The sequence below is a fragment of the Calliphora vicina genome, chromosome 3 (genome assembly GCF_958450345.1).
Source record: "Calliphora vicina chromosome 3, idCalVici1.1, whole genome shotgun sequence".
Lineage (NCBI taxonomy): Eukaryota > Metazoa > Arthropoda > Insecta > Diptera > Calliphoridae > Calliphora > Calliphora vicina.
In genome coordinates, this window is record NC_088782.1 from 119,110,425 (window position 1) to 119,134,073 (window position 23,649).

Sequence of the window (23,649 nt, forward strand, 5' to 3'; positions counted from 1 at the left end):
AGTAAAGCTTCCATTTATTGAAAGTTTTTTATGCTTTTGTTTGTAAAAACCTTTAGTTTGTAAAAATGTCTGCAGTAAAGCTTTGTATCCATTATTTTTTGGAATCTTTTTAGGTAAGTTTTTAGCTTTTATTTAGAAATTTATTTTAGAAAAGCTTTTATTTATTAGAAGCATTTTAGTAACATTTTTATTGAGATAATCTTTAATTTATTAATATTAAGACAATTTTATAACTATAGAACTCTTTTTAGAAAAGTCTTTATTTTGAAAGCTTTTTAAAAAACTTTTAAAATAATTTTTTTTAAAAGCTTTTAAACAAGCGTTTATTTTTAAAAGTTTTTTAAGCATGTTTTTAGAAAAAGCTTTTATTTATTAAATTAATTTAAAAGAGCTTTTATTTACTGGAAGCTTTTTAGTAAAATGTTTATTGAGATAAGCTTTTGTTTATTAAAAGCTTTTATTTTTAAAAATATTTTTAGCTGTTATTCATAAAAAAAACATTAATTGATTGAAAGCATTCGAGTAAAGCTTTCATTTATTGAAAGTTTTTTTATGCTTTTGTTTGTAAAAACCTTTAGTTTGTAAAAATGTCTGCAGTAAAGCTTTGTATCCTTTATTTTTTGGAATCTTTTTAGGTAAGTTTGTAGAAAAAGCTTTTTAGCTTTTATTTAGAAATTTATTTTAGAAAAGCTTTAATTTATTAGAAGCTTTTTAGTAAATTTTTTATTGAGATTGAGCTTTAATTTATTAAAAGCTTATAGCTTATTAAATAAAAATAAAACTTTTTCAATTTATTTAGAAGGCTTTCTAGAAAATAGTTTTTTTTAGAAAGCTTTCTATAGAAAAGTTTTATTTTTAGAAAGTTTTTTAACTTTTATTTATTGAAAGCTTATTTATAGAAAACTTTAAATTATTGTGCTTTATTTAATCCTTTAATTGATGGAGAGAGGCTGTTAGAAAAGTTAATAGGAAGCTTTTAGGAAAGCTTTACAAATATATTTCAAATAAATTAAGAAAAATCTGTTTAATTTTGTAATAATTTAAGCAAAAGCTTTATATTTTTAGAAAATCGAATAAAAACTTTGTTATTATTATTGACCTTTTTCAATAAGTCTCTTACCGTTATACTAAATGTTGCTCCTATGGACAAACCCAAACCTTCGGCCACAAAAGAGGTCATTAGACCCACAGAAATAAATATAGCAAAACGCCACCATTGCGGAGGAAAGCCAGTCATCCAATAAATAATGGTTAAATAAATAACATTGTATACAATCTAAATGAAATAAAGAAATTAATGATAGGAAAAGTAATTTTCAATAAAAAAAATATATGTACCTGCAAAGGCAAACGACTAATACTCAAGGCCATATAATAGGGAGTCAAGGAATACCAGTGATTGAAAGTTTCCTTTTTAACAATTTTCACCTCTAAAGGAACTAATAAAAGGAAAACAAACGAAATATTTTAATTTTAAATACTCCTCAAGGATTGGTTCTTTTAACTACTTACATGTCAATACTGGTATCGTTACCTGGGTATAGGCAATCATCAAGATGGCACTTATGCAAAATTTCAAATGGGCAAACATATGAGAGCCCTGATTGCCCAGATTATAAAAAAGCATACCTTAAAATTAAACAAAGAAATGAAAATGAGTTATATTTCGCTAGATACAGCTTCTTTTTTCACTCAAAACTCACCAAAAAACAAACCCACCATGGTGTGGTGAATAAATTGTATCAATATGGGTATACGAGCCCTTAAAATACGCAAAAACATAACTCGAGACAATACACAAAACTGCTGGAAGCCCGAGGTGCCATCATGGGATTTTGAGAGACTCTTTGAAAAGGTTTTCATGTGATCAAACAGCAAGGAAGTGCCAGCATAGAAAGAGTTATGAGATTTTGTTAATATAGAAGTTAAACCGGGAGTTTGATTGATCTCAGGGAAGAATGTGGTGACTGCATGGCGAAATATAAAAGATTGAGGTTCGGGTAGGGGATTTGTAACGCCTTCAATGGTTCCACTTTTGATTGTATCCACAGGTGGTGTAAAGATGAGTTTGCCATTGTCGGTGAGGACGGCCAAGTAGTTGATGGCAGTAAGACCTTCGAAATCGCAAAGCTCGATGACTGCAAAGAAGTTAAATATTAAAAATAATTTTACTACAATATAATTTAATAATATCAACTTACTATAATCCGAGGGACTGTAGTGTTTGGGACATTCCTTCTGGGCATGCCCTAGAAACGGCACTAAACCCAGGGGCGGTCCCTGATACACGCACTTGCCCTGGGCCAAAACATAAACATTATCGAAATAATTGAAAACCGAGGCCGAGGGCTGATGTATGGTACACACCACCGTATGACCCTGCTTGGCCAAATTACTCAGCAGTCTTACACACTGCAAAGCCGTCACTTCATCCAAACCACTGGTGGGTTCATCCAAGAAAAATATTTTTGGATTTGCCACCAATTCCAAAGCCACCGATAGACGTTTTCTCTCACCACCACTCAATTTATTGGCTTTAACCGTACGTCTGTGATTTAAATTAAGATTCACTAGAATCTCTTCTATTAATTGTTTCTTATTTTTGCGACAGTCATGTTTTAGCTTAAGATCACAGGACAAATGCATAAGTTCTTCAACTGAGAGCAGAGTTTGATGATGATCTTCTTGGGTAATGTAGCAAGAGTTTTTGCGATCGATTTTTAAATGGCCAGACACACCGGAAGTGCTAAAAGGAAAATCATATAAATTTTAAACAAATTCTTTTTTATTTTATTTTAAAAAACAACTCTTACCAGTATCCTGATATGGCATTTAAAAGGCTACTCTTGCCAGCTCCGGAAGGTCCCATAATGGCCGATAACTGGCCATTGCGAAAACTGCCACTAACGCCTTTGAGTATTTCATGCTGGCCAATAACTTTTACTAAAAATAAAAAAATAATTTTTTTTTTTAAATTTTTTAAAAAATTTCATCGGGGATTTTTAATAATTAATTTGGGAATTCCTTTATTTAAAATATTTTTATGGTTTTTGCATAAATATCATACTATTAATACATTTTTTATATAAAATTTTATTTCCAGGAATTTCCAAAATTTTGGGGATTTAGGGATTTTTTTCAATTAATTTGGGAATTAAAATTTTTTTAAAAAACAAGCTTTCTTTTAATCAAAATATAAATTTTACTAATATTTTTTATCTAGAGACTCGTTTAACACTTCCCCACTTTAAGGGATTTTCCCACATAATTTTGGGAATTCATTAATTTCAATATTTAATCATATTTGTGTATTATAAAGAAGAATTTTATAATTTTTTTTAAAAAAATAAAACAATTTTCTTAATAAAACACTTCCCCACTTTAAGGGATTTTCCCACATAATTTTGGGAATACATTAATTTCAATATTTAATCATATTTGTGTATTATAAAGAAGAATTTTATAATTTTTTTTAAAAAATTAAACAATTTTCTTAATATTTCTTATGATCCCAGTTTTGGGATTTTTCATAATTAATTTGGGAATTCATTTATTTAAAATATTTTTACGGTTTTTGCTTAAACAGCTTAATATTAATACATTTTTTATATAAAACCTTTTTCCCAGGAACTTTCTTAACTTTGGGGATTTAGGGATTTTTTTCAATTAATTTGGGAATTAAAATTTTTTTAAAAAACAAGCTTTCTTTTAATCAAAATATAAATTTTACTAATATTTTTTATCTAGAGACTCGTTTAACACTTCCCCACTTTAAGGGATTTTCCCACATAATTTTGGGAATTCATTCATTTCAATATTTAATCATATTTGTGTATTATAAAGAAGAATTTTATAATTTTTTTAAAAAATAAAACAATTTTCTTAATATTTCTTATGATCCCAGTTTGGGGATTTTTAATAATTAATTTGGGAATTCATATATTTAAAATATGTTTATGGTTTTTGCATAAATATCATACTATTAATAAATTTTTTATATAAAACCTTTTTCCCAGGAACTTTCTTAACTTTGGGGATTTAGGGATTTTTTTCAATTAATTTGGGAATTCAAATTTTTTTAAAAAACAAGCTTTCTTTTAATCAAAATATAAATTTTACTAATATTTTTTATCTAGAGACTCGTTTAACACTTCCCCACTTTAAGGGATTTTCCCACATAATTTTGGGAATTCATTAATTTCAATATTTAATCATATTTGTGTATTATAAAGAAGAATTTTATAATTTATATTTAAAAAATTAAACAATTTTCTTAATATTTCTTATGATCCCAGTTTTGGGATTTTTCATATTTAATTTGGGAATTAAATTATTTAAAATATTTTTAAAGATTTAGCTTAAACAGCTTACTATTAATAAATTTTTTATATAAAATCTTATTTCCAGGAATTTCATTAACTTTGGGGATTGAGGGAGTTATTAAATAGATTTTGGGAATTCCAATTTTTTTAAAACACATGAAAAACAAGCTTTATTTTAATAAAAATATAAATTTTACTAATATTTTTAATCTAGAGACTCGTTTAGCACTTCCCCAGTTTTGGGCATTTTATCAAATAATTTTGGGAATTAATGTTTTGAAATATTTAATAATATATGTGTATTACTAAGAAGAATTTTATATATTTTTTTGAAAAATAAAACAATTTTCTTAATATTTCTTATGATCCCAGTTTGGGAATTTTTCATATTTAATTTGGGAATTCAATTATTTAAAAAATTTTTATGGTTTTTGCTTAAACAGCTTAATATTAATAAATTTTTCATATAAAACCTTTTTTCCAGGAATTTCCTAAACTTTGGGGATTTAGGGATTTTTTAAATTAATTTTGGGAATTCCAAATTTTTTAAAATACACGTAAAAAACAAACTTTCTTTTAATAAAACTATAAATTTTACTAATATTTTTATCTAGAGACTCGTTTAACACTTCCCCAGTTTTGGGAATTTTCATAAATAATTTTGGGAATTCATTAATTTCAATATTTAATCATATTTGTGTATTATAAAGAAGAATTTTATAATTTTTTTTAAAAAAAATAAAACAATTTTCTTAATATTTCTTATGATCCCAGTTTTGGAATTATTCATATTTAATTTGGGAATTCAATTACATATTTAAAATATTTTTTAAGTTTTTGCTTAATAAATTTTGCATAGGTATAAAACTCTTTTTCCAGGAATTTTCTTAACTTTGGGTATTGAGGGATTTTTAAATTTTATTTTGGGAATTCTTAAATTTGTTGCTTACTCATAGAAAAGAAGATTTATTTTATTGAAAACATAAATTTCATCATTTCCAGTTCAATATTCTTGTCTATAGAACTGTTTAACACTTCCCCAGTTTTGGGGGTTTTTCGAAATCATTCTGGGAACTTCTTAATTTAAGTATTTAATCATGTTTAAGTATAATAATATAGAATTTTATTAATTTTTTGTAAAAATTTACAAGATTCTGTAGGCATTTCTTATAATCCCAGTGTGGGGATTTTCTTTATTACAATTGGGAATTCATTTTTTTATAATATTTTTATAGTTTTGGCATAAACAGCATACTATTAATCAATTTTACATATAAAACCATTTTTCCAGGAATTTTCTAAACTTTGGGGATTGCGGGAGTTTTTAAAATAATTTTGGGAATTCCAAAAATGTTATTATATACATAAAAATTAGCTTTCTTTCATTCCCTATTTTTAGGAAATTTCCTAAATCAGTTTAGCAACTAATTTTTTTTTTTAATTGTTGCACAATTATGAAAATCTTTGTAGTATGATTTTATAAATTCAGAAAATTTTGTTAGATAAGCTTTAAAAAAAATTAACACTTTTTATTAAAACACTCTTTACTAGTAGTATTTTCACTTTAAGACATTTTGGCGCCTTAGGAAAAATGCAAGTTTTATTCAAATATTTTAAAATTAGCATACGTGCTTACGAATACTTATTTCGTAATACTTAATTAAATAAATTTTTTTACTTAAAATAATAGTAAGTAAAAATTCCCAAAATTTTTAATGAAATTAAATTTAAATTGCTATTAAAGAAAGTATGTTTTTTTTTGCTGTTCTATATTTAATTAAATACCTACAAACATATTTAAATAGCTGTTTTATCTCAAAAGTTTGCTCGTCCCTCTTTAAAAATTAAAAAAAAAATTATCTTAAAACAAATTTCCTCTAGAAAGAATCAATTATTTATTGCACAGTGTGCATTGCACACGCATGTAAATATCATACAACAACAACAAAAAACTCATTTTGTAATACCTCCATATTTAAAATTAATAAACAATAGAGCAGCAACAGCAAGAAAATGAAGAAAACAGAGAACATCAAAACAAAAACAAACTCTTGACATTACGAAATTAACGGTAAGTAAGAACGTGCAAGTTCAACGAAAATACACACACAAACATGTGTGTGTGTACATAATGGCAGCATGTGCCAACAAATTTACAAACAAAACAATAACAAACAAAAATATAAACAGACATTTTGGCACATTTAATAAGATTAGTGTTGCATATTGGCGTAAAAATAAAACGACAAAGAGGTTAAATATAAAGAAACATGAATAAAAGTAATAAAAAAACAAATAAATGTATTATTAAATGTAAAATTAAAAGCATTCAAATGTTTATTTTATAAAATTTTGTTTATTTACCAAAAATTATGTATATTTATAAATCCATCATAGGTATTTTGGTTTATTTAAAATTTGATTAAACGTTTTTCTATATTCTAAACAATAAATGCATGTCAGTAGTAAAAGAGTCATTGAACTTCAAATGTTTTTAAATAATTATGTGTGTATTTTTTGCTAATTAAAGAACAATAATATTTTCCCTAATTATGTAGGCATCTTTCACTTTATTTAATGGAAAATGTGCAAGCGTGTTTTACACTTGCAATAATTGTGAATAAAAAATTTATGAACTGTTGAAAAATAAAGATAAATTAATTATACTTGTAATGAATGAAATGTAAAAGAGATTAAATTAAATGTAATAATAATTATATGCCTTAATTGTTGATCTTTGTTAAGAACTTAACAATTGCATTCTTTTGTCATTTGTCAGGATGAGACATTCATATTAGTTCTTTTCACAGCAAGTAGAACAATGGAAATAAACTATAAATAGAATATATTTTTAAAAATTAACATTGACAGGTAAATTATGATATTTTTAAATTCTTTATTTAAAAGTTAAATAATTAATTTGAACTAATTTCAAAGCATAAAATGCAACCCAGTTAATATTCATTACAAGTAAATCAATTAATTACATTTAATTGAAAATCCATTAAACATTAAGATATAAATCTCTGACTCTCAGTTAAATATTAATAAAATTCTAATGATTTTAAATCGCTGTCATATTGTCAGTAATTTTGCAATAACTTTATTTTTAAAAATAACATGTGCTTTAATATAATGGCAATGTGTTTTACAAAAAGTTCAACAAAGTAATAAATAATTTATACTCACACGAGTATACTGTTTAAAATTCTTAAAATAAAACTTGGCAAACAAATTTTAAATGTAAAATTAAACTTATATACACATATTTATTCATAAAACGTTTTTAACCTAATTTTATCTTACAATTTAATTTTCATGTTTCTGTACAAATTTATAACATGCTCAAAATTGTCGGATAAATTAATTTTAAAAAAGAACAGGCAGCTCATTTTATACATGTTTCAAATTTAAATAAAAAAAATTAAGTTTGGCTAAAAATTTAAGAATTCCCAAAATAAAATTAAAAAATTCCTCAATGCCCAAAGTTAAGAAAATTTCTGAAAACAATGTTTTATAACTAAAATTTAAAAATACTAAGCTGTTTATGCCAAAACTATCAAAATATTATAAAAAAATAAATTCCCAATTGAAATTAAGAAAATCCCCACACTGGGATTATAAGAAATTCCTACAGAATCTTGTAAATTTTTACAAAAAATTAATAAAATTCTATATTATAATAATTAAACATGATTAAATATTTAAATTAATAAATTCCCAAACACATTTCGAAAAATCCCCAAAACTGGGGAAGTTTTAAACAGGTCTAGAGACAAAAATATTGTTCTTGAAATGTTGAAATTTATATTTTCTATAAAAGAAATCTTATTTTTTATGAGTAAACTAGAAATTTAAGAATTCCCAAAATAAAATTAAAAAATCCCTCAATCAAAAAGTTTTATAACTAAAATTTCCAATTAAAATTTAAAAAAAAACCCAAACTGGATTTATACAAAATTTTCCAAAAATTTAATAAATTCCTATTTCTAAATATAAAGCAATGTATTTACAAACATAGTATTAATTTTCTTTAAATCTTTTATATCCATAAAACCGATTTTTATCTATTTTAGTAGTTTTCAACAAATTTCTTAGCACATTACTGCTTTGTAGTTGGCCACACTTTTATTTTTTAACGGTTTTCTCACACTGCCGTTATTTTCTTCTCTCTCTCATTTGCAATCTTTTTGTAAACAAAACAGTGATGCCAAGTATTTATAACCCTAAAAAAGGACAAGAGAGCTAAAAATTAATTAAAATCTGAGTTAAGTTAATTCGTTTATTAAAAACTGTATTTTTAACACATAAAGTTATTTGTTTTAAGTTATTTTCATAATTAAATGATTCTTTTTAGTATTAACTTAAACTTTTAGGACAAAAAGTAGAAATTCGAAACCAATTTGAAATTTTTTTGAAGTAAAATGGTTATTGTGATTGCTGAGCCTTATAGAATCATGGAATGCTTAAATTCCATGATGAGAAAAGTAACCTAAGATTTCGTTATTCCATTTTGAAGCATTTGAGGGTCTTCTGTTATTTAAATTTAAATATATTTGACACATATTTTTCTCTATTATACCATAAACAATGACCACAAACAATTTGCGTTGATAGAATTAAATAAATCTTAATTGAAATGTATCACAGCGTTAGTGACAGCCACAAAGACCCCTTAGCATGTGACACGTACAATTCTAAAGAGGTGATATTTCACATACAGTGTTTTAGAAAAATAATGCAACAATTATTTTATGATACATATTTAGAGAAATATGTATAATTCAAACAAAGGAATGAGGTTTCTTATTATCTCGTTTTTGCATTTTACGTAGAATACTTGTCAAACTTTAGACGAAATAAAAAGGCGATGTTGCCAGAAACAAGTTTGTTAATGACTTTCGTTGAAATCATTAAGATTTCAAAATAAATGTATCCATTGAACCCAGCACACTTCCAGTTTTTATTCATGTTTTATTTAAATAATGTTTTCAAGGTTTTTTTTACTTTTCTTTTAATATGCATCTTTATCTGCATTAAACTTTTCTCACGAATTATTAAAAATGTCAATAAACTTTGTCACCTGCAAACTGTCATTTATTCCAGTTACTAGAAAATTAATTCTTAAACTCTCATTTAACACTTTATGTCATGACAAACTGGCAGTTAATTGAATTCAAAACTTATTTTTAATGTAAGTTTGCAACACCTTTATTTGCATTTTAATATAAAATAAGTTTTAAATTTACAAGATTTATTAATTACGGAAATGTATAAATAGTTGTTGAAATGTTTTCATTCACTATGACTTTAACATACACAGTAGTCATTTATTATTTAAACAATTAATTAATTACAGCAAAAAAAAAACTGCTTTTTAATTGTATTTTTAATTAACTTTTCAGATCATGAATTGTTTTCATTAACTGATGATCAGTGATTGTTTTACAAATCTATTTAGATGTAAGTAATCAAGCTTGATCAGGGTAATAAATATTAAAAATTAATTATATGGTAAAAAACTATATACAGTTTTTATAAATATTGTTTTGACAGCAGTTTAACAATAGTTTAAGTGAGTAAAAACAGATTCATCATAAGACTATATAAAGACCTGCGATTGAAAATATACTAAGGCTTAGTTTAGCTTTAATCGTGGGTCTTTATAAAGACTCAGTTTTACTTCAGTCGTAGGGATTTATAAAGTCTTAGTTTAGCTTCAATCGTGGCTCTTTATAAAGTCTTAGTTTAGCTTCAATTTTCAAAACTCTTTATAACGTCTTAGTTATGCTTCAAATGGGGGTCTTTATAAAGTCTTAGTTTAGCTTCAATCGTGATCCTATATAAAGTTAAAAAGTAGTAGCTAATTTACTACTTTTTCGAAATAGAATATACATAAACTTAATTTCCTTCAATATTAAGATTTGAGGAATCATATTCATATATTTTGTGGAAAAGTAGTATTTCTACTACTATTTCAAAATTAAAAAATAAACATATTTTTCCAATCACTCCTACATATTTAATTAATTCCACTATAATTTTTCTTATGATCCCAGTTTTGGGATTTTTCATATTTAATTTGGGAATTAAATTATTTAAAATATTTTTAAAGATTTAGCTTAAACAGCTTACTATTAATAAATTTTTTATATAAAATCTTATTTCCAGGAATTTCATTAACTTTGGGGATTGAGGGAGTTATTAAATAGATTTTGGGAATTCCAATTTTTTTAAAACACATGAAAAACAAGCTTTATTTTAATAAAAATATAAATTTTACTAATATTTTTAATCTAGAGACTCGTTTAGCACTTCCCCAGTTTTGGGCATTTTATCAAATAATTTTGGGAATTAATGTTTTGAAATATTTAATAATATATGTGTATTACTAAGAAGAATTTTATATATTTTTTTGAAAAATAAAACAATTTTCTTAATATTTCTTATGATCCCAGTTTGGGAATTTTTCATATTTAATTTGGGAATTCAATTATTTAAAAAATTTTTATGGTTTTTGCTTAAACAGCTTAATATTAATAAATTTTTCATATAAAACCTTTTTTCCAGGAATTTCCTAAACTTTGGGGATTTAGGGATTTTTTAAATTAATTTTGGGAATTCCAAATTTTTTAAAATACACGTAAAAAACAAACTTTCTTTTAATAAAACTATAAATTTTACTAATATTTTTATCTAGAGACTCGTTTAACACTTCCCCAGTTTTGGGAATTTTCATAAATAATTTTGGGAATTCATTAATTTCAATATTTAATCATATTTGTGTATTATAAAGAAGAATTTTATAATTTTTTTTAAAAAAAATAAAACAATTTTCTTAATATTTCTTATGATCCCAGTTTTGGAATTATTCATATTTAATTTGGGAATTCAATTACATATTTAAAATATTTTTTAAGTTTTTGCTTAATAAATTTTGCATAGGTATAAAACTCTTTTTCCAGGAATTTTCTTAACTTTGGGTATTGAGGGATTTTTAAATTTTATTTTGGGAATTCTTAAATTTGTTGCTTACTCATAGAAAAGAAGATTTATTTTATTGAAAACATAAATTTCATCATTTCCAGTTCAATATTCTTGTCTATAGAACTGTTTAACACTTCCCCAGTTTTGGGGGTTTTTCGAAATCATTCTGGGAACTTCTTAATTTAAGTATTTAATCATGTTTAAGTATAATAATATAGAATTTTATTAATTTTTTGTAAAAATTTACAAGATTCTGTAGGCATTTCTTATAATCCCAGTGTGGGGATTTTCTTTATTACAATTGGGAATTCATTTTTTTATAATATTTTTATAGTTTTGGCATAAACAGCATACTATTAATCAATTTTACATATAAAACCATTTTTCCAGGAATTTTCTAAACTTTGGGGATTGCGGGAGTTTTTAAAATAATTTTGGGAATTCCAAAAATGTTATTATATACATAAAAATTAGCTTTCTTTCATTCCCTATTTTTAGGAAATTTCCTAAATCAGTTTAGCAACTAATTTTTTTTTTTTAATTGTTGCACAATTATGAAAATCTTTGTAGTATGATTTTATAAATTCAGAAAATTTTGTTAGATAAGCTTTAAAAAAAATTAACACTTTTTATTAAAACACTCTTTACTAGTAGTATTTTCACTTTAAGACATTTTGGCGCCTTAGGAAAAATGCAAGTTTTATTCAAATATTTTAAAATTAGCATACGTGCTTACGAATACTTATTTCGTAATACTTAATTAAATAAATTTTTTTACTTAAAATAATAGTAAGTAAAAATTCCCAAAATTTTTAATGAAATTAAATTTAAATTGCTATTAAAGAAAGTATGTTTTTTTTTGCTGTTCTATATTTAATTAAATACCTACAAACATATTTAAATAGCTGTTTTATCTCAAAAGTTTGCTCGTCCCTCTTTAAAAATTAAAAAAAAAATTATCTTAAAACAAATTTCCTCTAGAAAGAATCAATTATTTATTGCACAGTGTGCATTGCACACGCATGTAAATATCATACAACAACAACAAAAAACTCATTTTGTAATACCTCCATATTTAAAATTAATAAACAATAGAGCAGCAACAGCAAGAAAATGAAGAAAACAGAGAACATCAAAACAAAAACAAACTCTTGACATTACGAAATTAACGGTAAGTAAGAACGTGCAAGTTCAACGAAAATACACACACAAACATGTGTGTGTGTACATAATGGCAGCATGTGCCAACAAATTTACAAACAAAACAATAACAAACAAAAATATAAACAGACATTTTGGCACATTTAATAAGATTAGTGTTGCATATTGGCGTAAAAATAAAACGACAAAGAGGTTAAATATAAAGAAACATGAATAAAAGTAATAAAAAAACAAATAAATGTATTATTAAATGTAAAATTAAAAGCATTCAAATGTTTATTTTATAAAATTTTGTTTATTTACCAAAAATTATGTATATTTATAAATCCATCATAGGTATTTTGGTTTATTTAAAATTTGATTAAACGTTTTTCTATATTCTAAACAATAAATGCATGTCAGTAGTAAAAGAGTCATTGAACTTCAAATGTTTTTAAATAATTATGTGTGTATTTTTTGCTAATTAAAGAACAATAATATTTTCCCTAATTATGTAGGCATCTTTCACTTTATTTAATGGAAAATGTGCAAGCGTGTTTTACACTTGCAATAATTGTGAATAAAAAATTTATGAACTGTTGAAAAATAAAGATAAATTAATTATACTTGTAATGAATGAAATGTAAAAGAGATTAAATTAAATGTAATAATAATTATATGCCTTAATTGTTGATCTTTGTTAAGAACTTAACAATTGCATTCTTTTGTCATTTGTCAGGATGAGACATTCATATTAGTTCTTTTCACAGCAAGTAGAACAATGGAAATAAACTATAAATAGAATATATTTTTAAAAATTAACATTGACAGGTAAATTATGATATTTTTAAATTCTTTATTTAAAAGTTAAATAATTAATTTGAACTAATTTCAAAGCATAAAATGCAACCCAGTTAATATTCATTACAAGTAAATCAATTAATTACATTTAATTGAAAATCCATTAAACATTAAGATATAAATCTCTGACTCTCAGTTAAATATTAATAAAATTCTAATGATTTTAAATCGCTGTCATATTGTCAGTAATTTTGCAATAACTTTATTTTTAAAAATAACATGTGCTTTAATATAATGGCAATGTGTTTTACAAAAAGTTCAACAAAGTAATAAATAATTTATACTCACACGAGTATACTGTTTAAAATTCTTAAAATAAAACTTGGCAAACAAATTTTAAATGTAAAATTAAACTTATATACACATATTTATTCATAAAACGTTTTTAACCTAATTTTATCTTACAATTTAATTTTCATGTTTCTGTACAAATTTATAACATGCTCAAAATTGTCGGATAAATTAATTTTAAAAAAGAACAGGCAGCTCATTTTATACATGTTTCAAATTTAAATAAAAAAAATTAAGTTTGGCTAAAAATTTAAGAATTCCCAAAATAAAATTAAAAAATTCCTCAATGCCCAAAGTTAAGAAAATTTCTGAAAACAATGTTTTATAACTAAAATTTAAAAATACTAAGCTGTTTATGCCAAAACTATCAAAATATTATAAAAAAATAAATTCCCAATTGAAATTAAGAAAATCCCCACACTGGGATTATAAGAAATTCCTACAGAATCTTGTAAATTTTTACAAAAAATTAATAAAATTCTATATTATAATAATTAAACATGATTAAATATTTAAATTAATAAATTCCCAAACACATTTCGAAAAATCCCCAAAACTGGGGAAGTTTTAAACAGGTCTAGAGACAAAAATATTGTTCTTGAAATGTTGAAATTTATATTTTCTATAAAAGAAATCTTATTTTTTATGAGTAAACTAGAAATTTAAGAATTCCCAAAATAAAATTAAAAAATCCCTCAATCAAAAAGTTTTATAACTAAAATTTCCAATTAAAATTTAAAAAAAAACCCAAACTGGATTTATACAAAATTTTCCAAAAATTTAATAAATTCCTATTTCTAAATATAAAGCAATGTATTTACAAACATAGTATTAATTTTCTTTAAATCTTTTATATCCATAAAACCGATTTTTATCTATTTTAGTAGTTTTCAACAAATTTCTTAGCACATTACTGCTTTGTAGTTGGCCACACTTTTATTTTTTAACGGTTTTCTCACACTGCCGTTATTTTCTTCTCTCTCTCATTTGCAATCTTTTTGTAAACAAAACAGTGATGCCAAGTATTTATAACCCTAAAAAAGGACAAGAGAGCTAAAAATTAATTAAAATCTGAGTTAAGTTAATTCGTTTATTAAAAACTGTATTTTTAACACATAAAGTTATTTGTTTTAAGTTATTTTCATAATTAAATGATTCTTTTTAGTATTAACTTAAACTTTTAGGACAAAAAGTAGAAATTCGAAACCAATTTGAAATTTTTTTGAAGTAAAATGGTTATTGTGATTGCTGAGCCTTATAGAATCATGGAATGCTTAAATTCCATGATGAGAAAAGTAACCTAAGATTTCGTTATTCCATTTTGAAGCATTTGAGGGTCTTCTGTTATTTAAATTTAAATATATTTGACACATATTTTTCTCTATTATACCATAAACAATGACCACAAACAATTTGCGTTGATAGAATTAAATAAATCTTAATTGAAATGTATCACAGCGTTAGTGACAGCCACAAAGACCCCTTAGCATGTGACACGTACAATTCTAAAGAGGTGATATTTCACATACAGTGTTTTAGAAAAATAATGCAACAATTATTTTATGATACATATTTAGAGAAATATGTATAATTCAAACAAAGGAATGAGGTTTCTTATTATCTCGTTTTTGCATTTTACGTAGAATACTTGTCAAACTTTAGACGAAATAAAAAGGCGATGTTGCCAGAAACAAGTTTGTTAATGACTTTCGTTGAAATCATTAAGATTTCAAAATAAATGTATCCATTGAACCCAGCACACTTCCAGTTTTTATTCATGTTTTATTTAAATAATGTTTTCAAGGTTTTTTTTACTTTTCTTTTAATATGCATCTTTATCTGCATTAAACTTTTCTCACGAATTATTAAAAATGTCAATAAACTTTGTCACCTGCAAACTGTCATTTATTCCAGTTACTAGAAAATTAATTCTTAAACTCTCATTTAACACTTTATGTCATGACAAACTGGCAGTTAATTGAATTCAAAACTTATTTTTAATGTAAGTTTGCAACACCTTTATTTGCATTTTAATATAAAATAAGTTTTAAATTTACAAGATTTATTAATTACGGAAATGTATAAATAGTTGTTGAAATGTTTTCATTCACTATGACTTTAACATACACAGTAGTCATTTATTATTTAAACAATTAATTAATTACAGCAAAAAAAAAACTGCTTTTTAATTGTATTTTTAATTAACTTTTCAGATCATGAATTGTTTTCATTAACTGATGATCAGTGATTGTTTTACAAATCTATTTAGATGTAAGTAATCAAGCTTGATCAGGGTAATAAATATTAAAAATTAATTATATGGTAAAAAACTATATACAGTTTTTATAAATATTGTTTTGACAGCAGTTTAACAATAGTTTAAGTGAGTAAAAACAGATTCATCATAAGACTATATAAAGACCTGCGATTGAAAATATACTAAGGCTTAGTTTAGCTTTAATCGTGGGTCTTTATAAAGACTCAGTTTTACTTCAGTCGTAGGGATTTATAAAGTCTTAGTTTAGCTTCAATCGTGGCTCTTTATAAAGTCTTAGTTTAGCTTCAATTTTCAAAACTCTTTATAACGTCTTAGTTATGCTTCAAATGGGGGTCTTTATAAAGTCTTAGTTTAGCTTCAATCGTGATCCTATATAAAGTTAAAAAGTAGTAGCTAATTTACTACTTTTTCGAAATAGAATATACATAAACTTAATTTCCTTCAATATTAAGATTTGAGGAATCATATTCATATATTTTGTGGAAAAGTAGTATTTCTACTACTATTTCAAAATTAAAAAATAAACATATTTTTCCAATCACTCCTACATATTTAATTAATTCCACTATAATTTTTTAAAGAATTACTACTTTTTGTTAAAAAAGTAGTAGCTAATTTACTACTTTTTTGAAATAGAATATACAAAAACTTAATTTCCTTAAATATTAAGATTTGAGGAATCATATTCTCTACACAAAAGTTATGAATTCAGAACTTTGTGAAAAAGTAGTATTTCTACTACTATTTCAAAATTAAAAAATAAACATATTTTTACAATCACTCCTATATATTTAATTCATTCCAATATAAATTTTTAAAGAATTACCACTTTTTGTTAAAAAGTAGTAGCTAATTTACTACTTTTTCGAAATAGAATATACAAAAACTTAATTTCCTTAAATATTAAGATTTGAGGAATCATATTCTCTACACAAAAGTTATGAATTTAGAACTTTTGTGAAAAAGTAGTATTTCTACTACTATTTCAAAATTAAAAAATAAACATATTTTTCCAATCACTCTTACATATTTAACTAATTTCACTTTAAATTTTTAAAGAATTACTACTTTTTGTTAAAAAGTAGTAGCTAATTTACTACTTTTTCGAAATAGAATATACAAAAACTTAATTTCCTTAAATATTAAGATTTGAGGAATTATATTCTCTACACAAAATTTATGAATTCAGAACTTTTGTAAAAAAGTAGTATTTCTACTACTATTTCAAAATTAAAAAATAAACATAATTTTCCAATCACTCTTACATATTTAATTAATTTCACTTTAAATTTTTAATGAATTACTACTTTTTGTTAAAAAGTAGTAGCTAATTTACTACTTTTTTGAAATAGAATATACATAAACACAATTTCCTTAAATATTAAGATTTGAGGAATCATATTCTCTACACAAAAGTTATGAATTCAGAACTTTTGTGAAAAAGTAGTATTTCTACTACTATTTCAAAATTCAAAAATAAACATATTTATCCAATTAGTCTTACATACTTAATAAATTCCAATATAAATTTTTAAAGAATTACTACTTTTTGTTAAAAAGTAGTAGCTAATATACTACTTTTTCTTAGTTTAGCCTCAAATGGGGGTCTTTATAAAGTCTTTGTTGAGCTCTTAGTCATAGTTTAGCTTCAATCTGATTAAAATAAATCTGTTTTTTTTAAACTCTAAATATAAGATCTGTTTAGAACAACTTTGGTTGTCAAAATTTGTTCTTACTTAATCTCTTAAGCTAACTTTTATTTTGTTATTCAAAACTCTATACAACATCTCATTGTATCTACCACAATATTAGCGAAACCCTGTCAATAACTTGAGTCATACAAAATTCACATAAATTTCATAATTTCCAACTTTTGATAACTTGCAATATAATTTAGTTGCACCACTCACATGCCTCATTAATTGAAACTTGTTTAGCCAACAATTTTTTTTTTATTTTGCCACATAATGTTGTAAAACTTAACCATGCCATATGAAGCACTGTGTAAACAAGCTGTCGGTGTTATTATCTCAGTGATGCAATGACAGACAGTTAAAAACTTAAGTATGAAATGTGTTAAGAGACAATAATTATAATAAGACATGAAATTACTACAACTAGTTTGTAAAAGACACTTGATTTGGTACATAAATATATGGGGCACTCCATGGTTTTTGAATTTTGTTAAAGACTATAAAAACACTATCGATTTAAGGTAATTTAGGACTATCTAAAGACCTGCCATTGAAGCTAATTTAAGACTAAATAAAAACCACAGATTGAAGCTAATTTAGGACTCTATAAACACCTTCCATTGAAGCTAATTTATGACTATTTGAGCCCCTACCTTTAAGTCTAATTGAGGATTATATAAGCTCTCCTAATATAATACGTTTCTTCATGGAAATACCCATATATATTACAGATTTAGTAAAATCAGGCTTAAAAATAAATACCTGTACCTTTCTTGCCTTAAAAAAAATATAAACAAGATTATAAATTCCTTATTTTATGGGCAAAATGTAAATGTTTTGCAGTATTTAAGTGGGGCAAAGTTTTAGCAGCTGGAAATAACTTAATAACGTAACTTAATAACTGCCTACTTGATATGTATTCCAGTGTGTAGAAGGAGGTTTAAGAATCATTTTAAATTCAACTTTCAGAATTTCTAATTAATATAAAGCTTGTTTTTGTCATTTATAATTTAATAATTTATAAAGTCTTAATTTAATTTCAATCGTAGCTCTTCATAAAGTGTTAGTTTAGCTTCGATCGTGGTTCCTTATAAAGTTTAGTTTAGCGTAGTTATTAAAAACGTAGTATTTCTTTTACCATATCAAAATTAAAAAAATAATCATATTTTTTTAATTAGTTTTTCATATTAAATAATTTTTACAAATTTTACAAAAAATAATACCATTTGCAAAATAGTAGTATTTAATTTACTACAGTTTTGCAATAATTTTATAAAAAAATATTATTTCCTTAAACCTTAAATTTTAAGGAATTATATGCCGTAAAAAATTTAATGAATTCAGTACTTTTCTGAAAAAGTAGTATTTCTACTACTATTTCAAAATTAAAAAATAAACATATTTTTCCAATTAGTCTTACATACTTAATTAATTCCACTATAAATTTTTAAAGTATTACTACTTTTTGTTAAAAAGTAGTAGCTAATTTACTACTTTTTCGAAATAGAATATACAAAAACTTAATTTTCTTAAATATTAATATTTGAGCAACCATATTCTCTACACAAAAGTTATGAATTCAATACTTTTCTAAAAAAGTAGTATTTCTACTACTATTTCAAAATTAAAAAATAAATATATTTTTCCAATCACTCTTACATATTTAATTAATTTCACTATAATTTTATAAAGAATTTCTGCTTTTTGTTAAAAAGTAGTAGCTAATTTACTACTTTTTTGAAATAGAATATACAAAAACTTAATTTCCTTAAATATTAATATTTGAGCAACCATATTCTCTACACAAAAGTTATGAATTCAATACTTTTCTAAAAAAGTAGTATTTCTACTACTATTTCAAAATTAAAAAATAAATATATTTTTCCAATCACTCTTACATATTTAATTAATTTCACTATAAATTTTTAAAGAATAACTACTTTTTTAAAAAAGTAGTAGCTAATTTACTACTTTTTCGATATAGAAATACCAAAAATTAATTTCCTTAAATATTAATATTTGAGCAATCATATTCTCTACACAAAAGTTATGAATTCAGTACTTTTCTGAAAAAGTAGTATTTCTACTACTATTTCAAATTTAAAAAATATACATATTTTTCCAATCATTCTTACATATTTAATTAATTTCACTATAATTTTATAAAGAATTGCTGCTTTTTGTTAAAAAGTAGTAGCTAATTTACTACTTTTTTGAAATAGAATATACAAAAACTTAATTTCCTTAAATATTAAGATTTGAGGAATCATATTCTCTACACAAAATTTATGAATTCAGTACTTTTCTGAAAAATTAGTATTTCTACTACTATTTCAAAATTAAAAAATAAACATATTTTTCCAATCACTCTTACATATTCAACTAATTTCACTTTAAATTTTTAAAGAATTGCTGCTTTTTGTTAAAAAGTAGTAGCTAATTTACTACTTTTTCGATATAGAATATACAAAAACTTAATTTCCCTAAATATTAAGATTTGAGGAATCATATTCTCTACACAAAAGTTATGAATTCAGTACTTTTCTGAAAAAGTAGTATTTCTACTACTATTTCAAAATTAAAAAATAAACATATTTTTCCAATCACTCTTACATATTTAATTAATTCCACTATAAATTTTTAAAGAAATACTACTTTTTTAAAAAAAGTAGTAGCTAATTTACTACTTTTTGTAAATAGAATATACAAAAATTTAATTTCCTTAAATATTAAGATTTGAGGAATCATATTCTCTACACAAAAGTTATAAATTCAGTACTTTTCTGAAAAAGTAGTATTTCTACTACTATTTCAAAATTAAAAAATAAATATATTTTTCCAATCACTCTTACATATTTAATTAATTTCACTATAAATTTTTAAAGAATAACTACTTTTTTTAAAAAAGTAGTAGCTAATTTACTACTTTTTATAAATAGAATATACAAAAACTTAATTTCCTTAAATATTAAGATTTGAGGAATCATATGCCATACACAAAAGTTATGAATTCAGTACTTTTCTGAAAAAGTAGTATTTCTACTACTATTGGTTATGCAATACTCCTTATTTAGCACTCTACATTTCGCCGCCATCACTAATTTTTTACTTAACACGTGCTTTCCTAATTTAATTTAGTACATTGCACTTAAATTCCAGTTTTTTTTAGACTTTAAAACATGTCTGCTCAAATATTAAATCATCATCATGATTTAAACTGGTTTTAAAATATAATTAAAAGAAAATTAATAATAAAAAAAACAATTAAAATCCTCATTGAATATAAACAATTTATTAGAGCAAACAATGATTTATTAAAATTTTGCGAAAGTTTTTAACTTGATATTTTAACAATTGTTTCAAAATATTTCGAAAATTGTTTAATACTGTCAAGGCAATACAAATTTGTTTACAAATACATTTAAAATATTTCCTATTTCTCTAAAGATATTCCTTGATATTTAATGTATTTGAATGTCATTGATGTTTTCAGCACCTCTATTCAATAGTTATTGTGCGTTCACATTATTATTAGTAAATGCAATTAAATTTAAATGTTTTGGCACACACATTTTTAGTGTATAAACAGATTTGCATACAAGTCAAGACATCAATGTTTCGGAACGGCCAAGGAATATTAATTTTGTATGACAGCCAAATAGCGTGGGAATAAAAAAATGACGTTTAGCTAATTACTGTTAGTTGAAATGTCAATAATAAAAGGGCTGGTGTTAACAATATAATCTATAATATTAATTATTATAATTAAATTCCAGCAATACCGGAAGGGCTGTAGTTGTATTACAAATTGTTTTCATATAATTTGTATAAATTTGCATTTATTATTAAGAAATTTTAGAAATAATCGTCCAGATTTGTCACGTCTTATATTTCCAATATTTGCAACATTGTGGTTTACTTATCATTTGTAATTAATTAATAATTTAAAACAATTTTATTTATAAAGAATATTAGCTAATATATTTAGCACTAATAAGACAACACTGTATTTGTAGTTACCAACCTATTTCAAGGCTAATGTATCTCTTAATGTCTACCCAGTTGGTAACGCGTTGCCAAACACTTATGCCAGGGACATTGTAAACATTGCATTTTTAATCCTTTAAAGGGGGGTCAGGCGGCATGTATTGCTTGTGTTTTGTGCCATGTATTGGGACATTTTTCCATATGTAAACATATACATACCGTGTGATCCATATGAAACTTTATGTATGTAAAATACATGTGTATTACTCGTGACATTTTTGGCAATTAGAGCATGTTCTATTTTCGTGTGTATAACAGAGTTGTATTTTGAAATACAACACTGTGTGAGTGCAAAATAAAAAAAACAAAACAAAAAAGAGTAAAGAAAAATCATAACAAAATTAATTTCATTGCATTAAATATACATTATATTGTGATTTAAAAATGTTTTAAATAAATATATTGTTAAAAACAACAAACATATAAACTAATAGAGGTTATGTCACATGCAATTACATATGTACGTTTGAACGTGGAAATTATGAATCATATGTATAACGTGAATTTTGACATACACATGGAATTCCATATGTATCGAATACATGTCCCAATACACAAGCAATACATGCCGTCTGACCCCCCTATTACTGAGAAATTATTAAAAAAAGTTTGCAGTGTAAAAATAAAATATCTAAATCATTATCTTCCTAAACTATTTAAATAAGTTTCACATATTAATTTCCTAAAACTTTGCTGCATCATAATCCGCTAACACATCATGCTTTCAAACCGTGATGACCTTGTCTAGTCATCACAAAATCTGGTTCCCGTATTCATCTTCATTAATTTATTTATTGCTTTCGTTGGTTGTTCAAGTCAGGGCGAAACAAAATACAACGAGAACTAATCAATTAATAAACAATTAATGATTGCTTAAATAGTTTTTTGCAAAAATACAATAGATTTTTAGCTTTGAAAGACCAACAAAAATAAGTAGAATGACGCAGCTGGATTTGACAAGTGAAGTTGTTTATAATTTTGAAAAAAGCAGTAGTTGAAATTGTTGTACCGGTTAATATCAAGAGGCAATTATGTATAAGAACTATATTAGTTATTAAATAAACAAGCTGATTGAAGCTTAACTGAGACTTTATTAAGACCTAGGATTGAAGCTTAACTATGACTTTATAAAGAGCCACGATTGAAGCTTAATTAAGACTTTATAAAGAAGCCAAACTACGACTTTATAAAGACCCCCATTCGAAGCTAAACTAAGACTTTTTAAAGAGTCGAGATTGAAGCTAAAATAAGATTTTGTAAGGACCACATTGAAAGATAAACTAAGACTTTATAAAGAGCCACGAATGAAACTAATTTAAGGCGCACGATTGAAGCTAAACTAAGACATTAAGGCTTTTCAAAGACCCACGATTAAAGTTAAACTATGACATTATAAAGAGCCATGATTGAAGCTTAACTAAGACTTTAGAAAGAGCCACGACTGAAGCTAAACTAAGACTTTAGAAAGAGCCACGTTTGAAGCAAACTAAGACTTTATAAAGGCCCACGATTGAAGCTAAATGAAGATTTTATAAAGAGCCACGATTGAAGCCAAACTAAGACTTTATAAAGACCCACGATTGAAGCTCCATTCGAAGCTAAACTAAGACGATATAAAGACTCACGATTGAAGCTAACCTAAGACTTTATAAAGAATCACAATCGAATCTTAACTAAAACTTTATAAGGAGCCACGATTGTAGCTAAACTAAGACTTTATAAGGACCCACGATTGAGGCTACACTATGGCTTTATAAACACCCATGACTGAAGCTAATTTAATAGTATATTATGGTTAATTTAAGACTATATAAATAAAGGTACTTCCAATAGGGACTTTCGAACTTTGATAGCTGATAGCGGCGATATTGTTGAAGCTACATCTGTCGAACTGGCTGTCATTTTTATACCCTTCACCTTCGTGAGAAGGGTATATATAGTAAGTTTTTCATTCCGTTTGTAATTTCTACATTTTTCATTTCCGACCCTATACAGTATATATATTCTGGATCTTATAGATCGCGGAGTC

At 24.5% G+C, this 23,649-nt stretch overlaps 1 protein-coding gene across 1 annotated transcript in view; it reads right to left on the reverse strand.

The window, feature by feature from the left end:
• The window catches only part of LOC135953985 (ATP-binding cassette subfamily G member 4-like), a 34,521-nt gene that overhangs the window by 1,854 nt on the left and 9,018 nt on the right, over positions 1 to 23,649 (reverse strand). Inside the window, exons 3-8 of the mRNA XM_065504028.1 lie at positions 2,814 to 2,943; positions 2,202 to 2,746; positions 1,704 to 2,138; positions 1,513 to 1,629; positions 1,339 to 1,439; positions 1,121 to 1,276 (exon numbers count right to left, since the gene is read on the reverse strand). Coding sequence (XP_065360100.1) covers positions 1,121 to 1,276; positions 1,339 to 1,439; positions 1,513 to 1,629; positions 1,704 to 2,138; positions 2,202 to 2,746; positions 2,814 to 2,943 — 1,484 coding nt within the window. The remainder of the gene's footprint in view (positions 1 to 1,120; positions 1,277 to 1,338; positions 1,440 to 1,512; positions 1,630 to 1,703; positions 2,139 to 2,201; positions 2,747 to 2,813; positions 2,944 to 23,649) is intronic.